The 23,659-nt window shown below is 43.4% G+C and overlaps 1 protein-coding gene across 3 annotated transcripts in view; it reads left to right on the top strand.

Moving 5' to 3' along the window:
* The window catches only part of TBC1D1 (TBC1 domain family member 1), a 181,380-nt gene that overhangs the window by 152,595 nt on the left and 5,126 nt on the right, over window positions 1-23,659 (top strand). For all 3 annotated transcript variants that reach the window (XM_073563010.1, XM_073563011.1, XM_073563012.1), the window contains 3 exons: window positions 15,879-16,123; window positions 17,237-17,396; window positions 22,872-23,041. In XM_073563010.1, coding sequence (XP_073419111.1) covers window positions 15,879-16,123; window positions 17,237-17,396; window positions 22,872-23,041 — 575 coding nt within the window. The remainder of the gene's footprint in view (window positions 1-15,878; window positions 16,124-17,236; window positions 17,397-22,871; window positions 23,042-23,659) is intronic.

Below are 23,659 nucleotides of genomic sequence, written 5' to 3' on the forward strand. Positions count from 1 at the left end.
GGATAAATGACTTAATTAAAATGCATTTGACAGTGTCAAAACCACAATGAATATTAGTTCTGTAGAACTACAGCTGGCCTAAAGATAATCTCTATAAAGAAATAGGCGGCTTGAAGAAACACAAAAGCGAATACAGTGGAAGTGTCCATTAGACGATTACTGAATGAAAGTGTTGCTCTGATTTATGAAGTGAAAGATTTGGATACAAAGACCAGAATAATTTTGTCACGACTGTTGTCGGGTATCCCGGGACCAGGGGCTCCTTTCCTGTTCCTAACGCTAGGGGCACACTAGCTCGCCCTGTTCCCGGGATTACTTCTGATGGTGAAGATGCTGGGGCCACGAACCTTGTCTTAGCTCCTGAATCCACCCTCATTCTGTACCCTTCCCTCACCCAGGGAAGAGGGGAGTAGTAGTGTACCATAATAGACCAACCAAATTAACAAGGTAATACGAACAGGGGAAACGGAAAATACCAATTCTACAAATATACACGTAAACAACACAGGAATGCATAGGGGAGTGAAGGATGTGGTTAAACCAAAGTATGTAAAGAATGGGAATTATCACACACTCACAAACTAGTAAGTCACAGATAAATCCACCAACTGCCTTCTCCAACAATAACAACCAACAACAACCTCAAGCCATGCAGCAAACCTAGCTCTGACAGTAAGTGCTAGCCAGAACCAAGTTCATGTAGGAGATGGGAGTGACTAACAGTGAATAGCTGAGGCTAAGTGGGAAAGCTGCACCACTTAATACAAAGGTGAAGTGCTTCTAACCAGTGCAGGAGTACGAGAAAACAGATGATGCTGCCTCCTGGTTCCTCTCTGTCACAATAAACCTGTGACATATGTGATAATCCATGATAAAATTCCCCAGATGTTTGATCCCACACCATATAAAAGCCAGGCTGGTACTTGACTCCTGTCTGTAGCTAAGTAAGCCATGAACACATAATAATGACCCCTACAGTAATGCTAAACCACAATGAGAAAATACAGAATGAAGGAAAACTAGCAAATAATTGAACCCTACAGAACAAATGGGCACACATAAATCCATCAATTCAGTCCAGTCAGATATACATATTATGCTCTTGCCCTCAATTCTTGACATTAATAGGGACCCACAATATAAATGGCCAGGAGGCAATAGACTGGAGTTGTTGAGATCTTTCTATTTAGGTTTTTCTGCCTTGTGTGTCTGATGAAAATTCATTTTTTTGGATGTGCATAAGAAATTGCCCTATAATAAAAGACTAGAAAGAAAAAGAACCAACCAGAGAGTCTACAGTATGTATAATTAAAAAAGTTTTATGCTTTTAGTAGGGATCCAATCAATGGTGGAGGGGGTTGCAAAGAAAACAAGGACGTGCATCCAATAATTAAAAAATGATATCTATCATTAATAGTCATGAATATAAAGGAGAAAAAATGGCATTGCCGCCAACATATGGGGTATGTGAGACCTCATATTTGTTTATAGTAGTCCTAATTATGGAAGTGGTCTCAGTAGTGCGATCATGCAGATATTATAATCCTAAATGGGGATATGTCTAAGGCTGGAGTCACACACAACGTCTAAAAAATCGGTCCGATTTTGACGGACCACAATCGCACAAATGTTTCATGAACAGTGATCCGTCTGTCATCCGATTTTTAATGCGAGGATGCGATTTTCTCGCATCTGAGCGTCCGTGTGACATCTGTTTAACATCCGTCTGGCAATATTTTGTCGGTGGCTTGCAAAATGGACATATAATGGATCCCAATAAAATAGAGAACAAAATAGAGATATACACAAAGAAAATAAATATATAATATATACACACACACACAGTACAGACCAAAAGTTTGGACACACCTCATTCAGAGTTTTCTTTATTTTCATAACTATGAAAATTGTAGATTCACTTTAAAGGCATCAAAACTATGAATTAACACATGTGTATTTATAAAATTAACAAAAATGTGTGAAACAACTGAAAATATCTTATATTCTAGGTTCTTCAAAGTAGCCACCTTTTGCTTTGATTACTGCTTTGCACACTCTTGGCATTCTCTTGAGCTTCAAGAGGTAGTCACTGGAAATGGTCTTCCAACAGTCTTGAAGGAGTTCCCAGAGATGCTTAGCACTTGTTGGCCCTTTTGCTTCCACTCTGCGGTCCAACTCACCCCAAACCATCTCGATTGGGTTCAGGTCTGGTGACTGTGGAGGCCAGGTCATCTGGCGTAGCACCCCATCACTCTCCTTCTTGGTCAAATAGCTCTTACACAGCCTGGAGGTGTATTTGGGGTCATTGTCCTGTTGTAAAATAAATGATGGTCCAACTAAACGCAAACCGGATGGAATGGCATACCCCTACAAGATGCTGTGGTAGCCATGCTGGTTCAGTATGCCTTCAATTTTGAATAAATCCCCAACAGTGTCACCAGCAAAGCACCATCACACCTCCTCCTCCATGCTTCACGGTGGGAACCAGGCATGTACAGTCCATCCGTTCACCTTTTCTGCGTCATACAAAGACACGGTGGTTGGCACCAAAGATCTCAAATTTGGACTCCTCAGACCAAAGCACAGATTTCCACTGGTCTAATGTCCATTGCTTGTGTTCTTTAGCCCAAACAAGTCTCATTTGCTTGTTGCCTGTCCTTAGCAGTGGTTTCCTAGCAGCTATTTTACCATGAAGGCCTGCTGCACAAAGTATCTTAACAGTTGTAGAGATGTGTCTGCTGCTAGAACTCTGTGTGGCATTGACCTAGTCTCTAATCTAAGATGCTGTTAACCTGCAATTTCTGAGGCTGGTGACTCGGATGAACTTATCCTCCGCAGCAGAGGTGACTCTTGGTCTTCCTTTCCTGGGGCGGTCCTCATGTGAGCCAGTTTCTTTGTAGCGCTTGATGGTTTTTGCCACTGCACTTGGGGACACTTTCAAAGTTTTCCTAATTTTTCGGTCTGACGACCTTCATTTCTTAAAGTAATGATGGCCACTCATTTTTCTTTACTTAGCTGCTTTTTCTCTAGCAACCTTCCACGACAGCATAGAAAGAGGTCGTCTCCACGTCCTAATGGGGGACAGGAAGCACGAGAGGTTAAAAGGTCCCTCCCTCCTCCCTCTCACCAGTGTCTTTCCTGTCCCCCATGGGGCATGGAGAGGTCTGGTGTGCTGTGTGGCCGGCTGCTATAGCATACCTGTGGATTCAAAGCCGGGCAGTGGTGGTTGGTGGCGCAGCCTCCCCTCCTCCGTTCTGCTCCCGCTTGCTCTGCATTCGGGACCGTTCCTGGCCCTCCCGCACTCCCCTTTGGGGAGGAAAGCGGGCCAGTGATCCCCGCTGGAGGCCTCCCGCAGCTGTCCGGCGTCTCCTCCCCTGCGTGCTGTGCGAAGACCCGGAAGTCACGTCACGCGTGGGTCACTTCCGGGGTATGTGAAGGGCGCGCTGTCATGGCGGCCCCCATCCTGCTGCCAGTGCGCGGAGCTCACCGGCATCTGCTGTGCCTGCTCCAGGACCCAGGGAGGAGGAGGGAGAATCAAGCAAACGCGCTGAGGGCGGAGATAACCCTTCATTAACCCGCCGGAAGACGCCGACATGTAAGGCAAATCCCCTGCTGTCATGGATGGTTCTTCCTGCCCTGCATCTGCAGAGCCCAGCGCTGCCCCAGCCACAGTGAGTGTTACCTGGGGTGGGTCCTAGTGGTGCGATCCGGGATAGAGGTCCTTAACATACTTCTCCCCCTCTTTCTTATAGGGAGAAAAGTCTGCCCATAAAAGCACCAATACGTCCAGCAAAACGGCCAAATGTGCCATATGCAGTACGAAACTTCCCTCTAATTGGGAGAAAAAGTTGTCAGGCATGCACGGATAAAGTGGTCAGGGCTGAGCACCCGTCATTAATTGACGAGATCCGCAGCTTGGTCACCCGTCAGGTTCAGACCTCTTTAGCCGCCCTGTCCCCCCCTCCACCTCCACCCCCTCCGATTATGGGCTCACCACCTTCAAAAAAAACTGAGGATTCAGTTGGAAGATTCAGAATCCGAGTCGGAGAGATCATTCAACTCAAGCTCCGAAAATTGGGAGCAACCAGGGACCTCTAGGGCACCTGACGTTAGAAGGTATCTCCTTTCCACAGAATACGTGGAGGAGTTGATTAGTGCAGTATGCGCCACTATAGGCCTAGAAGATGAACCTGTCACGCAAACAGCACAGGATCGCATGTTTGGGGAATATGAAGGACCTAAACGAGCAGGCTTTCCAGTTCATAAAAGCATAGCGGACATGATCTCCCAGGAATGGGAATACCCTGAGAAACGCTACTCATCCCCTTCAGAGCTCCGTCATAGATTTCCTCTGCAAGGAGAGGAGTTTAAATGGGACATCCCGAAGGTCGATGTCCAGGTGGCAAGGGTGGTAAAGAAGACCGTTCTACCGTTTTGATGATGCGTCTCAGCTTAGAGACCCGATGGACCGTAAAGCTGAAAGCCTCCTGAGGAAAACATGGGAAACCTCTGCGGCCATCTTAAAATCAGGAATTGTCTACTTGTGTCTCTAGGTCCCTCTTTCGATGGATTGAGGAGCTAGAGAACCATATTTTGCATGGTACCTCAAGGAGTGACCTCCTTAACTCCCTATCTTGTAGAGAGCTACGGGCTTCCTGGCAGATGCATCAATGGAGATGATCCGTACTTCTGCCAGAGCCATGGTACAATCAAACTGACAGACGAGCCCTCTGGCTTAAGACGTGGAGCGGAGACATTACATCCAAAGTTAAACTATGCTCTTTACCTTTTAAAGGTGAACATGTCTTCGGCCCTGCCTTAGACGAAATTCTGGAAAAAGCCACTGACAAAAAGAAGGTGCTTCCAGAGCAGAGAACCACAAGAAAACGTCTTTTTCGAGCCCCCCAGAATCAGTCATCCCAACCACGAGGGAAGGGAAAGACGGGAAGATGGAGCTACGCTAAAGGGAGAGGCATGAACATCCTGGTCCCCCAGCAGCAGCAACAGCAGTCCCAAGAAAACAATGACTCGATCCCGGTGGGGGGAAGGCTTTCGAGTTTCTTTCCTGCTTGGCAGTTGATTTCCAACAGCCCCTGGGTCCTCAGTGTGATCAGAGAGGGCCTACTGCTAGAACTCGAATCCTATCCCCCACGGGGTATAAGAGTCACCTCCCTACCATCTTGGGAGACCCCAGCTCTAAATTCCAACATTCAGCAGCTTCTACAGTCAAATGCAATCTCTCGGGTCCCTGTGAAGGAGCAAGGAAGAGGGCATTATTCCAGATTGTTCCTAGTAAGAAAGCCCACAGGGGAGTCGAGAATAATGGTAAACCTAAAAGGCCTCAACCGACCCATTGCATACCACAAATTCAAAATGGAGTCGGTAAAGACCGCCATTCCTCTAATAGGGCAGTCTTACTTTATGGCAACTATATATCTGAAGGATGCCTATTTCCACATCCCCATCCATCCTTCCCACAGAAAGTATCTGAGGTTCGCAGTCCACCAGGTCCAGAAATAAGACTCTTTCAATACAACGTACTTCCATTTGGGATATCATCTGCTCCTCGAGTATTCTCCAGGATCATGACGGAGGCTGTGTCCCACATCAGAAGCCAGGGTATATGTATAGTACCCTACCTCGACGACCTACTAAGAGGAGCCTCCTATCAGACTCTGGAACTACAGGTGACTCGGACTCTGAGTATTCTCCAGTCGTTAGGATGGATCCTGAACATAAAGAAATTACAGATCCAACCCTCCCAGGAGGTGAAATTCTTAGGAATCTTACTGGATTCAAAAAATCAAATGTCCTTCCTCCCGGAGGAGCACCAGAGATCCATATTATCAAGGATCTTCGAGTTCAGGGAACAGAGATCCTTGACCCTCAGGTCAGCTATGTCCATACTAGGGTCTATGATCTCCTGTATCCAGTCAGTACCTTGGGCACAGGCCCACTCCAGAATGCTCCAGTCCCATATCTTAAGAAACTGGAAACGGGATCACACCTGTCTGAACAAAAAGGTCCAGACCCCAGGGGTAGGGAGAGCCTCGCTGGCATGGTGGATGGACCACAAGAACCTGTGCAGGGGAATCAACTGGTCTCAGACCCCGATGTAAGTGGAAAATTGTGTATGTGCAGTCTGTAGTACAGATGGACGGCACACGTTAATGAATAAAATTTGGGGCATTTCGAGCCTTTTATATAGCGGATAGTCACATTTGCAGCTGCACCATTTTACGGTATAGTCACGGTAACAACAGACGCCAGCAAAAAAGGCTGGGGAGCTGTAGTGTCTAGTCACCCATTCCAGGGGTTATGGAGCCAGAAAGTGAGTGCAAAGTCCTCAAACTTCAGAGAGCTGAAGGCAGTGGAAGAAGCTCTACTGGCAGCAAGACACCTGGTCCGGGGCCAGCACATCAGAGTCTACTCAGACCATATATCAACAGTGGCCCATCTCAGGCACCAGGGGGGTACGAGATCCAGCAGCCTGGAGGGCCTCTCAAACCGAATATTTTCCTGGGCCGAAAAGCACCTCCGTTCTTTGACGGCAATTCACCTGAAGGGTACTGCCAATCTTCAGGCAGATTTCCTAAGCAGAAGATGTATCCAGCCTGGCGAGTGGACCCTGAGCAAAATAATCTTCCAGAAACTGGTCAACAGGTGGGGCCTCCCGGAGGTGGACCTATTAGCCTCAGGAGAGAATGCTCAAGTGGAAATCTACTTTTCACTGAACCCCAGGGACAGGTCCCTGGGAGTGGATGCCTTCGCCCACAGGTGGAGGTTCCATCTAGCTTACGCCTTCCCGCCAGTCCCAATCCATGCCGCAACCCTGAAGAAGATTCGGAACGATCAAACCCCAACCATCCTAGTAGCTCCGTTATGGCCAAAGAGGAGCTGGTACTCTCTGATCACGTAGCTGTTGGTAGACGGACCATTCATCCTACCCATGGAAGATGACCTTCTCTCGCAAGGCCCCCTACATCACCTAAACCTCTGGGGAATGAGGTCGGCGGCCTGGCTACTGAAGTCCAGATCCTGGGGGCCAGGGGCTTATCAGAGGCGGTAATAAAGACTCTACAGAAATCCCGAAAACCGGTCACTATCGCTATATATAATATATGGAAGAGGTTCTCTTTGTGGTATCTACCAGACTTGCCTGACCCAGAGAAGCCTAACATTTCTCGTATCCTGGATTTCTTGCAGAGGGGGCTAGAACTTGGTCTAAAACCTACCACATTGAAAGTACAAGTGTCAGAATTAAGTTCTGTGTTCGACTGTGACTTGGCCAACCACAGGTAGATAAGAAGATTCATGACATCGGCCACTAGACTTCATCCAAAGAAGCTAATAGCGGTCCCAACATGGGACTTGAATGTGGTGCTTACGGGACTCACTCAATCTCCCTTTGAGCCCTTGTCATCCTGCACTTCTCAGCTCCTCACCTGTAAAGTGGCCTTCCTTGTAGCAATAACTTCATCAAGGCGAGTAGGAGAGCTCCAGGCGCTCTCAGGGAACCCTACCTAACTGTTAGAGATGATTCCATAGTTCTCTCTCTTGACCCATCTTTTCTGCCGAAGGTAGTGTCCGACTTCCATAGGTCACAGAATATAATCCTTCCGTCATTTTGTCAGAACCCAGCAAACCCCAAAGAGGAGGTGTTTCATACGCTGGATGTAAGACGTATAGTTCTCCACTACCTGGAGTGTACCAAACCCTAAAGAGTCGACCACAACCTATTTATCCATACCTCTGGCCCAAACAGAAGGAAGAAGGTGGCGAAGAACACCATTGCCAATTGGATTAGAAGGGCTATCTCTGAAGCTTACCTGGCGCGAACATCACTCCCCCTGCTGGAATCAAGGCGCAATCAACACGATCTACCTCTACGTCATGGGCTGAGAGGGCAGGCGCATCTTCAGAGCAGATTTGTAGGGCAGCAACTTGGTCCTCCTTACATATCTATAATGTCTAGTAAAGGTTAGACCTTGTATCCAACAGGGATCTAGTCTTTGGCCGAAAAGTTCTTCAGGTCGTTGCCCCCCCCCCCCCCCCCCAGTGCAGTATAGGTTGTTATGCCTCCTATGATGTCGTGGAAGGTTGCTAGAGAAAATAGAAATAGACTTACCGGTAATTCGGTTTCTAGAAACCTTCCACGACACTACTATTTCCCTCCCTGTATTCTTGGACACCTGAGAATCTTAAAGGTAACCGGTGCTATGGTAATCAGTTGTAAGTCACTGGTGAGAGGGAGGAAGGAGGGACCTTTTAACCTCTCGTGCTTCCTGTCCCCCATTAGGGCGTGGAGACGACCTCCTATGCTGTCTTGGAAGGTTTCTAGAAACCGAATTACCGGTAAGTCTAATTCTATTTTTCTTGCCATAATACAAATTCTAACAGTCTATTCAGTAGGACTATCAGCTGTGTATCCACCAGACTTCTGCACAACACAACTGATGGTCCCAAACCCCATTTATAAGGCAAGATATCACACTTATTAAACCTGACAGGCAGGGCTGTGGAGTCGTGGAGGTGGAGTTGGAGTCGGTATAAAATGGACCGACTCCGACTCCTAAAATATATAATACAGTTGTGGCCAAAAGTATTGTCACCCCTGCAATTCTGTCAGATAATACTCAGTTTCTTCCTGAAAATGATTGCAAACACAAATTCTTTGGTATTATTATCTTCATTTAATTTGTCTTAAATGAAAAAACACAAAAGAGAATGAAGCAAAAAAAGCAAAACATTGATCATTTCACATAAAACTCCAAAAATGGGATAGACAAAAGTATTGGCACCCTCAGCCTAATACTTGGTTGCACAACCTTTAGCCAAAATAACTGCGACCAACCTCTTCCGGTAACCATCAATAAGTTTCCTACAGTGCTCTGCTGGAATTTTAGACCATTCTTCTTTGGCAAACTGCTCCAGGTCCCTGATATTTGAAGGTTGCCTTCTCCAAACTGCCGTTTTTAGATCTCTCCACAGGTGTTCTATGGGATTCAGGTCTGGACTCATTGCTGGCCACCTTAGAAGTCTCCAGTGCTTTCTCTCAAACCATTTTCTAGTGCTTTTTGAAGTGTGTTTTGGGTCATTGTCCTGCTGGAAGACCCATGACCTCTGAGGGAGACCCAGCTTTCTCACACTGGGCCCTACATTATGCTGCAAAATTTGTTGGTAGTCTTCTGACTTCATAATGCCATGCACACGGTCAAGCAGTCCAGTGCCAGAGACAGCAAAGCAACCCCAAAACATCAGGGAACCACCGCCATGTTTGACTGTAGGGACCGTGTTCTTTTCTTTGAATGCCTCTTTTTTTCTCCTGTAAACTCTATGTTGATGCCTTTGCCCAAAAAGCTCTACTTTTGTCTCATCTGACCAGAGAACATTCTTCCAAAACGTTTTAGGCTTATTCAGGTAAGTTTTGGCAAACCCCAGCCTGGCTTTTTTAAGTCTCGGGGTAAGAAGTGGGGTCTTCCTGGGTCTCCTACCATACTGTCCCTTTTCATTCAGACACCGACGGATAGTACGGGTTGACACTGTTGTACCCTCGGACTGCAGGGCAGCTTGAACTTGTTTGGATGTTAGTCGAGGTTCTTTATCCAACATCCGTACAATCTTGCGTTGAAATCTCTTGTCAATTTTTCTTTTCCGTCCACATCTAGGGAGGTTAGCCACAGTGCCATGGGCTTTAAACTTCTTGATGACACTGCGCACGGTAGACACAGGAACATTCAGGTCTTTGGAGATGGACTTGTAGCCTTGAAATTGCTCATGCTTCCTCACAATTTGGTTTCTCAAGTCCTCAGACAGTTCTTTGGTCTTCTTTCTTTTCTCCATGCTCAATGTGGTACACACAAGGACACAGGACAGAGGTTGAGTCAACTTTAATCCATGTCAACTGGCTGCAAGTGTGATTTACTTATTGCCAACACCTGTTAGGTGCTACAGGTAAGTTACAGGTGCTGTTAATTACACAAATTAGAGAAGCATCACATGATTTTTCGAACAGTGCCAATACTTTTGTCCACCCTCTTTTTTATGTTTGGTGTGGAATTATATCCCATTTGGCTTTAAGACAATTCTTTTTGTGCTTTTTCATTTAAGACAAATTAAATGAAGATAATAATACCAAAGAATTTGTGTTTGCAATCATTTTCAGGAAGAAACTGCGTATTATCTGACAGAATTGCAGGGGTGTCAATACTTTTGGCCACAACTGTAAATTGGGTACAGTAATTCAATGCAGGATGTGCTGAATATTTTTTCATAGGAGTTTGGGAAAGTTATGAAATGTCCTATAAATGGCTGTTATATTCCTGATCTAAGGCTACATTCACACACAGTGTTTTTCCTGTGTTTTTTTGAGGATACGTTTTTCAGCTGCAAAAGCTGATCATCTTTTTAAAAAAACTGCATCACCTGAAAGGTTTTTGAGCTCATAGATAATGTTTTCAATAGCAAAAGCAGATTAGAAATCTGCTCTATCTATCCATTTATCCATATCTGTCTATCCATATCGTATCTGTACCAAAAAGAATGAAAACCGGGTAGTACACCAATATATATTCTGTTCTATCTAAATATCTTGATTATTGGATCATAAAAATGATTAAATGTCTGAGGTTCATATTGTACTACAATAAATTTTTCACTTAAATATAAGCAATATGTGTGGGAGTCGGAGTCGGAGTTGGAGTCGGTGTAAGGGAAATTGAGGAGTCGGAGTCGCAGGTTTGGCTTACCGACTCCACAGCCCTGCTGACAGGGCACACCTGTGAAGTGAAAACCATTTCCGGTGACAACCTCTTGAAGCTCATCAAGAGAATGCCAATAGTGTGCAAAGCAGTAATCAAAGCAAAAGGTGGCTACTTTGAAGAACCTAGAATATAAGACATATTTTCAGTAGTTTCACACTTTTTGGTTAATTATAAAATTCAACATGTTAATAGTTTTGATGCCTTCAGAGTGAAGCTGCAATTTTTATAGTCATGAAAATAAAGAAAACTCTTTGAATGAGGTGTGTCCAAACTTTTGGTCTGTACGGTGTGTGTGTGTGTGTACCATTTCATGTATTTTTTCATATGTCCCTGACGTATAATTAGATTAGGGTTTGTGTGTAAAATTTGGGACATCTAGGTGTTAAAGGGGTTAATTCGTTGAAAAAAAATTGCATGGGCTCCAGCGGTAAGTGCGCAACCAGAGCGGGAAGGCCAGTGAGTCAGGGCATATTTTAATAGCCATGATTAGGGACCCTTATTTTTGCCCCCCCCCTACAAAAATCTGTCCCCGGACACCCCAGAAAAGGCGCATCTATAAGATGCGCCTTTTCTGGCACTTAGCCTCTCTATTCCCATTCCCATTGCCCTGTACCGGTGGCTAATGGGTTAATATTAATGGGTTAATGTCACCTTGCTATTGGAGGGTGACATTAAGCCGATTAATAATGGAGAGGTGTCAATAAGACACTGATCCGTTATTAACCCCAGACTATTAAAGGATTAAACACACATGAATGAAAAAATTCTTTTAATGAAATAAAGACCCCACGTTTTTAAGCAGATTTATTGCTCTGCTAATCCATGAATAAACCATCGACCTGTAAAAAAAAACAAAAAAAAAAAACCACAATATCCTTACCTCTCAGCTGGTCAGTCACGTCCCCCACTGCAATCCATCAGAAGGGGTTAACTGGTTTATAACGGGACCCGTGCTAATGCGATCAACCCACTCTAAACCACTGCCAGAATGAATTAGTTCCTCTCTGTGCAGCCTCCCCGGCTGACTGGAGATGAACTAATGAGCGTGAGAAAGTGACAGAATTTTTTCCCATGCTCATCAGTTCACCTCAGGTCAGCCAAGGACGTCCGTGAGGCTGCGCGGAGCTACAGGTCAATGGGAATAGAGAGGCTAAGTGCCAGAAAAGGCGCGTCTTATAGATGCACCTTTTCTGGGGTGTCTGGGGGAAGATTTTTGTAGCCAGGGGGCCAAAACCAATGGTTCCTCTCATGGCTATTAACATATGCCATCACTCACTGGCTTTCCCTCTCTGGGCATTTACTGCTGGAGCCCACGCAATTTTTTTCAACAAATTAACCCTTTTTTTTAACACCTAGATGTCCCAAATTTTACACACAAACCCTCTGGGGGGGAAAAAAGGAAAAAAAAAAAAAAAAAAAAAAATATATATATATATATAATTTTTTTTTTTTTTTCCCCCCCCAGAGGGTTTGTGTGTGTGTGTATATATATATATATATATCTGTGTTTGTATATATATATATATACACACACACACACAATGTCAATGACGTGTGTATGTATTCTATGTGTCTATATCACTTTCGTTTCTTTATTAAACATGTTGGTGTGATTTCACTGTCTCACAGAATGAATTACCGGCTTTTGTTAAAGGACACTTGTGGTCCGTTTGTAATCCGATTTTTGATTTTTTTTTTATTTTTTTTTAAATATATCACATTGCACCCGTCCGTTTTTGTCGCTAGTGTGACTCCGGCCTAACTAACAGTACCGGTTGAAAAAAAAAAAATATAATAATACACACTAAACCATGGACAAATGAAATATAGTTTTCTAACTGCATAAACTAGTTTGAAGACTCCCCAGGAGAATGTCATTCACCCCAGAATCTGTCAGAAGGTTTTGCTTTGTTATCTGAGAGCAGCAAGATGTAGGGACAGATAGCTTGATTTCATTGCTGTATCACTTACTGGACTGCTTGGTGCAGTTTTGTGTAAAATCCTTGTTTTTTTCTGCTGCAGACCTAGCAGTACTCAAATGCTGATTCCTTCATAACCCTGCTCACGTCGCTGATTGGTAGCTTCCTGGGTGCTCTGTCAGCATATGCTGCTCAGGGGTGGGGTTATTCAGATTAGCTGGACTGATCTGCTCGTGAGACCTAGTCCTCTAGTGATAATCTCCTGCTGATAAAACGCTGATTATATTGAAACTACAGCATACAGCCCATTTAGTGATGCATCCCTGGAATTTGGGACATTGCTCCTATATTATGCTGCTCTTAGGTTAAATAGCACTATCCTGCTGATGGATTCCTTTTAAGGAATTCTCCATCACTTGGAAGTCCTGAATTCCTCTGTAAATTTGCATAAAAGATGTGATCAGCCCATGTGATTGTATCCTGATCTCTGGATACTTCCCACAGTCTGAGTGGAAACAAGCAATCATATAAATGTCCGCACTAAATATTCTAGGCCTTTTGTAATGGTTAGGGAGTCCTGCATTGAGCAGAAGGTTGGACATGATGACCTTTGAGGTCCCATTGAGCAGGGGGTTGGACATGATGGCCCTGGAGATCCCGTCCGACTCTACCATTCTATGACCTAAATGTTATGTTTTGTGAAGAAATGGACAAAGCCTTATTAATTTAGTAAAAAGATGGTTATGAAATTGATTAGCGTCAATACATGGCAACGAACAAAACAAATCTCAGCACAAAATATTCTCCACTCAAAAAACAAATTGGGTGACTTACCAGAATAATTGGTTTCTTTAACTTCATGAAGAGGTGGGTGGTTGTTCTTAAGATGCCGCTTTAGCCGGACCATTCTTATTGATACTATTGATAATCTGCTCACCCATTTCTAGTGTACGAATTTGCGGTCTCCTGACACGAACTTGACAGCCTCGTGTGTCTGAGGCTGTCAGGTTCTGGTCAGTAGCCAGTCTGTGTATCACAGTCCGTGCTCAGTGAAATATAGATGAATGAATGTGGCATAAGCACCGGCAGATTAATCCCTTACTGTGCTGAGGGTGCTGCAACATGCGCAACACTATTACCGGAAAATGTGGTCAGTGATACCTTAGGCACCCATTCTTAACACAGGATCTGCAAGATTCATTAAAGGGGTTGTCGGGGTCTTTTGCATTGGTAGCCTATTGTTGGGATGGGTCATTTATATTGGATTGGTGGGCGTGCTGCACCTTGCACTCCCAGCTCTTCCCTGTGTTGGCGGCAGCCAGAACTCCGTCAACTGCATAGTGGCTACGGACAGGTACTTTATATCCACATCCTATTTATTCATTCATCCTATTTATTTCGTCTTATTTTGCTTTAATTATTGTATTGTTAGCGTTGTTACTTATGACTTGTGTTTTGAAACTGTTAAACTGTAAAGCGCTGCGGAATATGTTGGCGCTATATAAATAAAGATTATTATTATTATTATTATTATTATTCAAAAAGGGGGCAAATCTGCTGTACCTGGGTGCAGCCACTATACCGTTGACAGAGCTGTTCTGTGCCGATCAGCAACTGAGCACTATCAGATGCCGTCTGCATCAGGAACAGCTGGTCAGTGGGGTGATGGGTGTCGCACCACCACCAAATAGACAGGCCATCAATGGAAATGTCCCAGATGTTAAGCTTCCTTTACACAATAGATAGCTTGACTGTTTGGCAGAGTGGTCCTACGTCCTTTATTATCAGGCTGTTTTGGTGGCTTATATCACCGAGCACAAAAGGACTGGCAGTCTGAACATCAGACATAGGGTATCCTTATCTTCCCTGACATCTCTAGGTTAAAGTTAGGAGACCCCATACACCATATACTGTCTGCATAACCTGCCCATATTGGTGGGTTTTCTAATGTGTGGGAGCTTTAATATTCAGATGAGTAATGTGTTTGTTTTCTACCACTCGCCCCCGTAAAAGACCACAAACCTATTATACAAAAATGTATTTGGAATACTCCGACTGCACATGCTCTGGTCAGTAGCACAGTTTTATCAAAGGTCTTGGTTCTGACTGGGCCAAGGCTTCACAAAGAGGGAGGTCCATTTGGATGGTGACTTTGTACCCGTATGTGTAGAGGCAATATTTGTCAGTGCCGCCGGTCACCAGTAATCGTCACTGTGGAGTCTTGTAATATTTGCACTTTCCATGTTGTCACATTACCAAGACCATAGAATCGTAGAGTTGGAAGGGACCTCCTGGGCCATCTGGTCCAACTCCCTGCTCAAAGCAGGATTCGCTAAATCATCCCAGTCAGATGTCTGTCCAGCCTCTGTTTGAAGGAGAACTCACCACTTCTCGTGGCAGCCTGTTCCACTCATTGATCACTCTAACTGTCAAAAAGTTTTTTCTAATATCTAATCTGTCTCCTCCCATTCAGTTTCATCCCATTGCTTCTAGTCTTTCCTTGTGCATATGAGAATAAAGTTGATCCTTCTACAATGTGACAGCCCTTTAGATATTTGTAGACAGCTATTAAGTCTCCTCTCAGTCTTCTCTTTTGCAAACTAAACATTCCCAAATCCTGCAACCTTTCCCCATAAGACAGGGTTTGCAGACCGGTCACCATTCTGGTCGCTCTTTTCTGAACTTGCTCCAGTTTGTTGATGTCTTTTTTAAAATGTGGTGCCCAAAACTGGACACAATATTCCAGATGAGGTCTGACCAAAGAGGAGTAGAGGGAAATAATTACTTCACGTGATCTAGACTGTATGCTTCTATTAATACATCGTAGAATTGCATTTGCCTTTTTTGCTGCTGCATCACACTGTTGACTCATATTCAGTCTGTGAAGGAGTAAATGATCAGGGTAATACACCATGTGTCGGGTGTAAAGATATCAGAGTTATTTTATAAATTCTTTATCTGATGTGCGGCAGTGAATCTTATGAAATGGCTCGCTTTCATTACATCAGAACACAATTCATGGGGGCTAATGGCAAGTTGATTTTATGCTATTTACCTAATAATTGATGTTGAAAGTTTACTTAAGAAGATAAAGTGGCTTCCAAAGATAATTTTTTTTTTTTTTGGTTTGTTACCAGCCCTGATAGCAATGCAAATAAATCGAGGTGAACCTTGCTAACCTCCATTGTTTTCCCAGGTCGCACCTTCCCCACACACCCGTACTTCTCGGCCCAGCTGGGAGCAGGACAGCTGTCACTCTACAACATTTTAAAGGCCTATTCCTTGCTCGATCCTGAAGTCGGATACTGCCAAGGGCTCAGCTTTGTCGCCGGGGTTCTTCTGCTACATATGAGCGAAGAGGATGCTTTTAAGTTGCTGAAGTTTCTGATGTATGACATGGGCTTACGGAAGCAGTACCGGCCGGATATGGTCACCTTACAGGTACCAGCAAATATAAGCAATGCTAATAAATGCCGATTATCTCATTCCTCCTGTAATCAATTAGGCTGGTTTTACACTTACCGTGTTTTTGCAGGCCGATTTTTGCGGCCCCAAAATCGGCCCGCAAAAATTCCACGGTGTGCCGTACGGCCGTGAGGGCCATTTTTGCAGCCGTGATAAGATTGAGCTTGCTCGATCTTTTATATGGCGTACGGACACTGCCCTCATTGTAACCAATGGGCCCGCAAAAACAAACTTCCGTTTGTTTTTGCGGCACACCGTCGCTTCCGGTTTTGCGGAACGCTGTTTTTTTTTTTTTTCCAATACTATGTCCATAGTATTGGAAAAATGAAAAATGGCGCTCCGCAAAAGGTCCGTTATTGCGGCAGACCACAAAAAATGTGGCGATACAGGCCGCAAAAACGGGCCACAAAAAAAGCAGCAAGTGAAAAAGCAGCCTTATACAATAGAGGATGTTGAATCAAGTGACAGGTCATTCATACATCCTGTCACTCCATTTCTATAGCACTAACTAATAGCACTGCATTTGGCTAGACTTTGAATGGACCTCTATTCAGTTCTTACTGACCTGTATCTTGAGGTCAGAGGAGATCCAAGAGAGACAGAATATGGACCTTGTCCCTTGATCACTGGGTGTCCCTCTCCCAAAGGGGGGTGATGTTGTGTTTTTTTTTTTTTGTACTAAGATAGTGATTTTTATTATGGAAAGTCTTGTACTTCTCTTCTTTACTGGTGTCTTCGTTGAATTCGGTGCTGAATGACCGGCTGTAAATATAGAGCTCTCATCGACTTCTCATAAGAGGGGAAAGTGAGTTGTACGTGGACAACCTCCCATCGATTCGAGTATTATGTAACAATTTTGTAAGAATGCTCTCTGATGTTTAGTTGTATATTGTTATATTTATTTTATTAGTGCTTTCATTGAAGTCATGTAATGGTGATGACTTGTTAACAATACTGACTGATTCATTATTAAAAAAAAGTCCTCATTTCCTTTTCAATTCCTGTAAGAACACAAACTAAGCCCAACTACATACTGGTGCCTTATGAGATGTCACTTATGTTGTTTTTTATTTCCCGCCTCTTGCTTAGATTCAGATGTATCAACTTTCTCGACTGCTTCACGACTACCACAGAGACCTGTACAACCACCTAGAAGAGTATGAGATCGGGCCCAGTCTGTACGCCGCACCTTGGTTTCTTACCATGTTTGCTTCACAATTCCCTCTAGGTTTTGTGGCCAGAGTCTTTGGTAAGCTTTGAAAGCAGCGTGTGGTTTTTTTTTTCTCTTCCATACAGTATAATGTCCCCACATAGTGCTTGATACAGTATAATGGGCCCCATATAATGCTCCATTCATGACAAAAATAACCACTACTCACCTTTCCCCGCTGCTGCGGCCTCCTCAGCGTCTTCTAATTCTCTGCATACAGGGCACATTGTAGTGATATCATCGTGCCCTCTGCACTGAGACGTTTCTTAGTCAGAAAACACTGAGGGGAATGGGGTTTGGTGAGTACTTGAAGCAGTTTACCGTGTGGAGTGGGTCCCAGTGCTGGCATTGGACCGGTCCCCATAATGTGCTGGTGTCCTCGACTGTATCTGACCAGGGCCCAGGCACTTTCCCGGGTGTGCCAGGTGGTGACACCAGCCTGGTCACTGTTCATAATAAAATTTGAAGGATGAGTTTTCCCATGCTCACACTCTCTTGCATGCGTAGGTTTTGAGAGCACTATCATTCCTCCTTACACTAGCTTTCAAAATAAAAACTGTATACATTATGACATGGATACATTTCTTAGATCTGATGAAGGTGATCTACTTACATGGCAATTTAAATAAATTTCTGACATGGGTTTTCAAATTTAAACTTAACATTTTATGAGTTCAGCTAAAGCATGAGAGCTCATGAATCCAAGTACACTGTGTTCCAAATTATTATGCAAAAAATATTTCCTCATATTTTCTGTAAATTACCTATATGAATTGCAGTCATTGTTATTTTCCAGTCATCTAATATTCTAGTATAATTGCAATGTTTTTGATCAAACTGCCTATGAAAACAGTATATTTTTAAAAATAATAAACACTCAAAATGCATGTTCCAAATTATTATGCACAGCAGAGTTTTCAACATTTTTATTTTGAACAAAAAAATGGTCAGTTGTGAAATTATAAGCATTATCAGCTTATTACAAAATGAAATCAAACAGTTTTCAAGTCAAAACTTTATTCTAGGTGATGTTACATTTGCACATAGGACCCCTTGTTCGAAAGAAGCTTCTGAACGCTCTCATCCATTGAATTTGTCAGTTTTTGGATGGTTTGTGCTTCAGTTGTTTTGCATGTGGACAGAATACCCTCCCAGAGCTGTTGCTTAGATGTGAACTGCCTCCCGCCATCATAGACACTCCTTTTGATGATGCTCCAGAGGTTCTCAGTGGGGTTGAGGTCAGGGGAAGATGGTGGCCACACCATAAGTTTGTCCTCTTTTATGCCCATAGCAGCCAGAGATGCAGATGTGTTATTTGCAGCATGAGACGGTGCATTATCATGCATGAAAATGATCTTGCTGCGGAAAGCACGGTTCTTCCTCTTGAACCATGGCAGGAAGTGCTGTTTTAGAAACTCCACATAGAATATGGAGTTCATCTTTACCCCTTCAGGGATCCTAAAGGGGCCGACAATCTCTCTCCCCATGATTCAAGCACAAAACATTACTCCACCTCCTCCTTATTGGCGCCTTAGCCGTGTTTTCATGGGGTGTCCATCAACCAGCCATCCTCCACTCCATCCATCTGGCCCATCGAGCGTTGCACGGCACTCATCGGTGAACAAAACAGTTTGGAAGTTAGTCTTCATGTATCGTTTGGCCCACTGGAGCCGTTTCTGCTTGTGTGCAGTGGATAGAGGTGGTCGACAGGATGGCTTACGCACAGCGGCAAACCTCTGAAGGACCCTGCATCTTGTTGTTCGGGGGACGTTGGAGGCACCAGCAGCTTCAAAAACTTGTCTTCTGCTATGACAAGGCATTTTTGCAGCTGCTCTTTTAACCTGACATAATTGCCTGTTGGAAAGAGTCCTCAATTTTTCCTTATCAGCACGTACACGTGTGTGCTGGGAATCAGCTACATACTTCTTGATTGTGCGATGATCACGATGAAGTGTCTTGGCAATGTTGATTGTAGTCATGCCTTGACCTAAATACTCCACAATTTGTTGCTTCTCAGCAGCCGACACATCATTTTTCTTTCCCATTTTGGCAAAAAATGTAGGCTGCTTAATAATGTGGAACAGCCTTCTTAAGTAGTCTTGCCTTTATTTGGACACACCTGCTAAACTAATTTGCACAGGTATCTGCAATTGCTTTCAGTGATATAAAGAGCCCTGACACACATCACCATCAATGAGTTTAAATGACAAACAAAAAAAATTCTAACCTTATCACTCCTAAACTCTTTTTGCATAGTAATTTGGAACACAGTTTATATTCAGTCTCCACCCTCCCAACCAAATTGACAGCTGCAGCTTGTACTGAGCAATGTGAGACTTCAGCAGCAGGAGGGAGGTGGGACACTGAAGAGCGGTCATTTAGACTAAGTGGATAAAGAGTAAGATTATAAACTTTTACATAAGATTATGAAGCCAATCTGACACATTTTGTTCGCTTTTTTTTTTTTTTTCCCTCCTCCCCCTCCCCGACACTGCCCATCTTTTCACACTGGCACAAGAACGTATATACTATAAGTTGAGTCCAGCTTAGTCTATTTGAATTCTATTTCATTGTACTCAAGGCTTCAGATGGAGCATCAGACGGAGTGCCCAAAACAAATGTTAAAGGGGTTGTTCAGTACTCGCGACAACCCCTTCTGAATCTGTTTACCCACAGTAAAATAGTAATAACTCGCCTCCAGGGCTGCCTCAGCGATGTCTACTTAGGCTTTCCTGGGGATCGCGTTGCGATCCCAGAAATGGCTTTTACTCTTCTCTCCTACGTACGTAGTTGACATCTGAAAGAAGTGGGAGCTGTGGCTGCGCTTTCATTTCATCTGGATGTCTTGATTCGTTTGTAAAAGAGGAGAGTGGAGCCAGCACTGATTGTTGGCAGGGATTGCATGACATAACTGTTATGCGATCCCTGGGAGAGCCAGTGCTGACACCACTAGAAAGGGGCCAAAAACGGAAGCGAGTATAGGTGTTTATTATTTTCTGGGGGGAAAATAGGAATTCAGAAGGGCTTGTCCGAATTGTGGACAAGCCCTTTAGTGGCCCCTACTTAAACACAGAACGTCACATCACTACGCAATGTCTATAATATGCCTTTATATTGAAAACTGTGGGGATATGACAACTGGGACCCCAGCCACCCTCAAACATGAATGTGACAACTGTGCTGTTTGCCACCCACTGTGTAGGAAATGCCTACATCAGTCCATAAAGGTATATAAATGTGAGGAAGGTGCAGCAATTGGTCAGCTCACTATAATTTAATATATGCTTGCTTTCTTTATAAACTAACATTTCTAGTGTAATTTTTCTTACGACTCTATGTTGCAGCGTCCCTCTGATACGCCTCTTAGAAACATACAATTTGACAAGTGTTATCGTTAGAGCTGGGTCCCTATACTGTGTCACTGTCGGCACTGACAATGGCAGCATTCTAATAATGCCTGGCTCGTGTACTGGAAATGTAGTTACCAGGAGAAAGGGAACTTCTTTCTTCCTACAACCCACTGGCTTTTAGTCACTGGGAAAGTGTAGATGGTGATTATAGTCAATGCTCACAGCTCAACTCACTGCGAGCAGTGGCTGTAAGTACACCCCGACCTTTAGGCTATGTGCCCACGTAGCGTTTTTTAAACGCTCAGGAAGCGGGTTCTCCTTCCCAGAAAACGCGCGTTTTTGATGCGTTTTTTTCCGCACGTCTTTTGAACTATAGGAAATAGCCAAAAACGCGGACCTAAGCGGAAAATAATGAACATGCTGCGTTTTTTTTACCGCTAAGCGTTTCCTTAGTGGTAAAAAAAACGCATCCATTGGCACAAAAAGGCCAAAATGCATTTAAATGAATGGGATGCTTCTTTTAAGCGTTTTTGATGCGGTTTGACCCCGAAAAACGCATCAAACGCTTAAACGCTACGTGGGCACCCCGCCTTAGATTGATTTTACACAGTTGCGCTAGAGACCCAGTTGTCGATCTAAGTGCCGGGGCGTGCTTACAGTATGTGCTTACAGTACATACATAATATGTATATGTATTATTTAAATGGACATTATCTCTAAATATGTGCTGGCATTAGCATACATATATCTCATTGGCTAAAGGTAATACTGTTGACACCCAGGTTTTGGTTTCGGCGTCGCTCTACTTAGTTTTGTTTCTTTCCTATGTTTTCTTTAAGTCCGTTGAGACAAAGAAATTCCCAGGGGGCCCCTATGCCAAAACACACATACGGGCGTAAACTCCATTTTGGAAAGCAGGATAGATGAATACCCTGCTCTCACAGGTCTCTTCATTCTTGCAATCAGTGGGATTTCCAGCTGTCCGATAACTGAACACCACAAAACAATGTATACATAAAATTAAAAGTAATAAACCTAAAACAATCCAGGCCCTCAAAAATGTATAGTATATTACAGGACCAAAAATCAATATCAAGCCCTTTATAACACAAGAGACAATGAACACAAACATGAGAAAAACCTCAAAGGGTTGATGCCCACAACCATAACTCAGAAGCCGACACGCACACACAATTGTTCAGCTTTTGATGCTCTCTCTCACTTTTCACCTGTGTGCGGTCCATATGCACTCTGCTTTTTTACAATAGCAATTAATCATTTATGTTTCCCATGTTATAGAATTGAAATTTATCCTTTAAAAATCGAATGTTGTACTGTGGCTCCATATAGCATAACATTTTTTTTTCTTCACAAAGAGATTCGCTCAGTGGAAAAAAAAAAATCGAAAATCGCTCATCTGCCCTGCCCCATTACATTGGACGAGTGCTGTCCGTTTTTGTTACAGACAGCACTCGGATGGGAAATACGGTTGTTTTGAATGAGCCCCAATACATTAATTTACAGAGTTTGTATTGGTTCTGATTATGGTGTGGGGGACCTTCTGAGTGTTCATCCTGTTAGGTTTTTCACTTATTACAGGTTTATTTATTATAGGTGTAATTGAATAAAGGCCATTACATTTAGTAGATTTTGCTATTGTGATATGCATTGTTAAGGTTTATTATTGGTATTGATGGTAATCTTTGATCATTTATGGTAAATGTTATTACATAACCTTTTATAAAATACTAATGATAAACATTAAGAACTTTAAAAAAAAAAAAAAAAAGTTGTAATCAGGAAATAAACTGGTTACTTCTTCTGTAATTGTGTTATCCTGAGCTAAAATTAGTATTCTAGAGCAGGAAACGTTATGGATTCCAAAATAAGTGCTTATTTTGTCATTTGATTTTTGAATGGAATCATACAGTAATTGTATGCAGGAAAGTACAGTTCTGTTGTTCATGGAGCTGAGCTGTTTTAATATGTGGAGAGATCGGGTTCATGCTAAACCGGCCAATGGCCGACGTTCCGTGAAGGGCTCCCAGTGATTGCTCTTCAACCACAAACCAAGGCTTTATTGTGAATACTTCTTGTCCTAGGTCTTCGTGGTTACGACTTACTGTATCAGATTTATGAAAATTATGTTTGGCTTTTCTTTTAGATATGATTTATCTTCAGGGATCGGAAGTTATCTTTAAAGTGGCGTTGAGTTTGTTGGGCAGTCACAAGCCTTTAATTTTGCAACAAGAAAATCTTGAGTCTATTGTGGACTTTATAAAGAACACCCTGCCAAATCTGGGTTTGGTGCAGATGGAGAAGACTATAAACCAGGTAATGCAGGAGATCTGTGCTTCTGTTACAGGATTCCAGGTTTGTCCCCGATGTATGCCATCTTTCGAAGCCTAATGGGACTCAAAATCTGAACTGCTGCTGCTCAACCCCAGTTTAGCCACCATGTACCCCAAATATAAAACTAATGAAAGATATGGAAAAATTGCATATTTAGCAGAGATGTGGACCTTTACATTTAAGGCACCCAATATGGTAATTTTCATGTTCTGTACCAAAGGTAAATTACACGGAATAATTCTGGATTGCAGGGAATGAAAGCAAAAAATGAGTACTCCAATAAAGTAGCTATAATAAAATAAGGGCAAACACTGACCGCTTATGTTCAGAGATCCTTTCTAGTGTGTGTGTGTGTGTGTGTGTGTGTGTGTGTGTGTACCAATTTATGTCTGGTCACCGATTTAAAACGACAATTTTCTTATTGGGATTTCCTAAAAGGAACCGGTCAGCTGCCCTTGTTCCCTGGTCATGTCATGATGGTTGGGTTCTGGGGAACGAACTCCTTGCTGTACTAATCGTCCCAGATTTCCATAGCCCAAGTGCGGATTAAAACTTGAGTTTACAATTGTAGTGCAAACGCTAAGGCTCAAGGACTTTGTT

The sequence above is a fragment of the Dendrobates tinctorius genome, unplaced genomic scaffold, assembly GCF_039654945.1.
Source record: "Dendrobates tinctorius isolate UK_male_01 unplaced genomic scaffold, ASM3965494v1 ptg000376l, whole genome shotgun sequence".
NCBI lineage: Eukaryota > Metazoa > Chordata > Amphibia > Anura > Dendrobatidae > Dendrobates > Dendrobates tinctorius.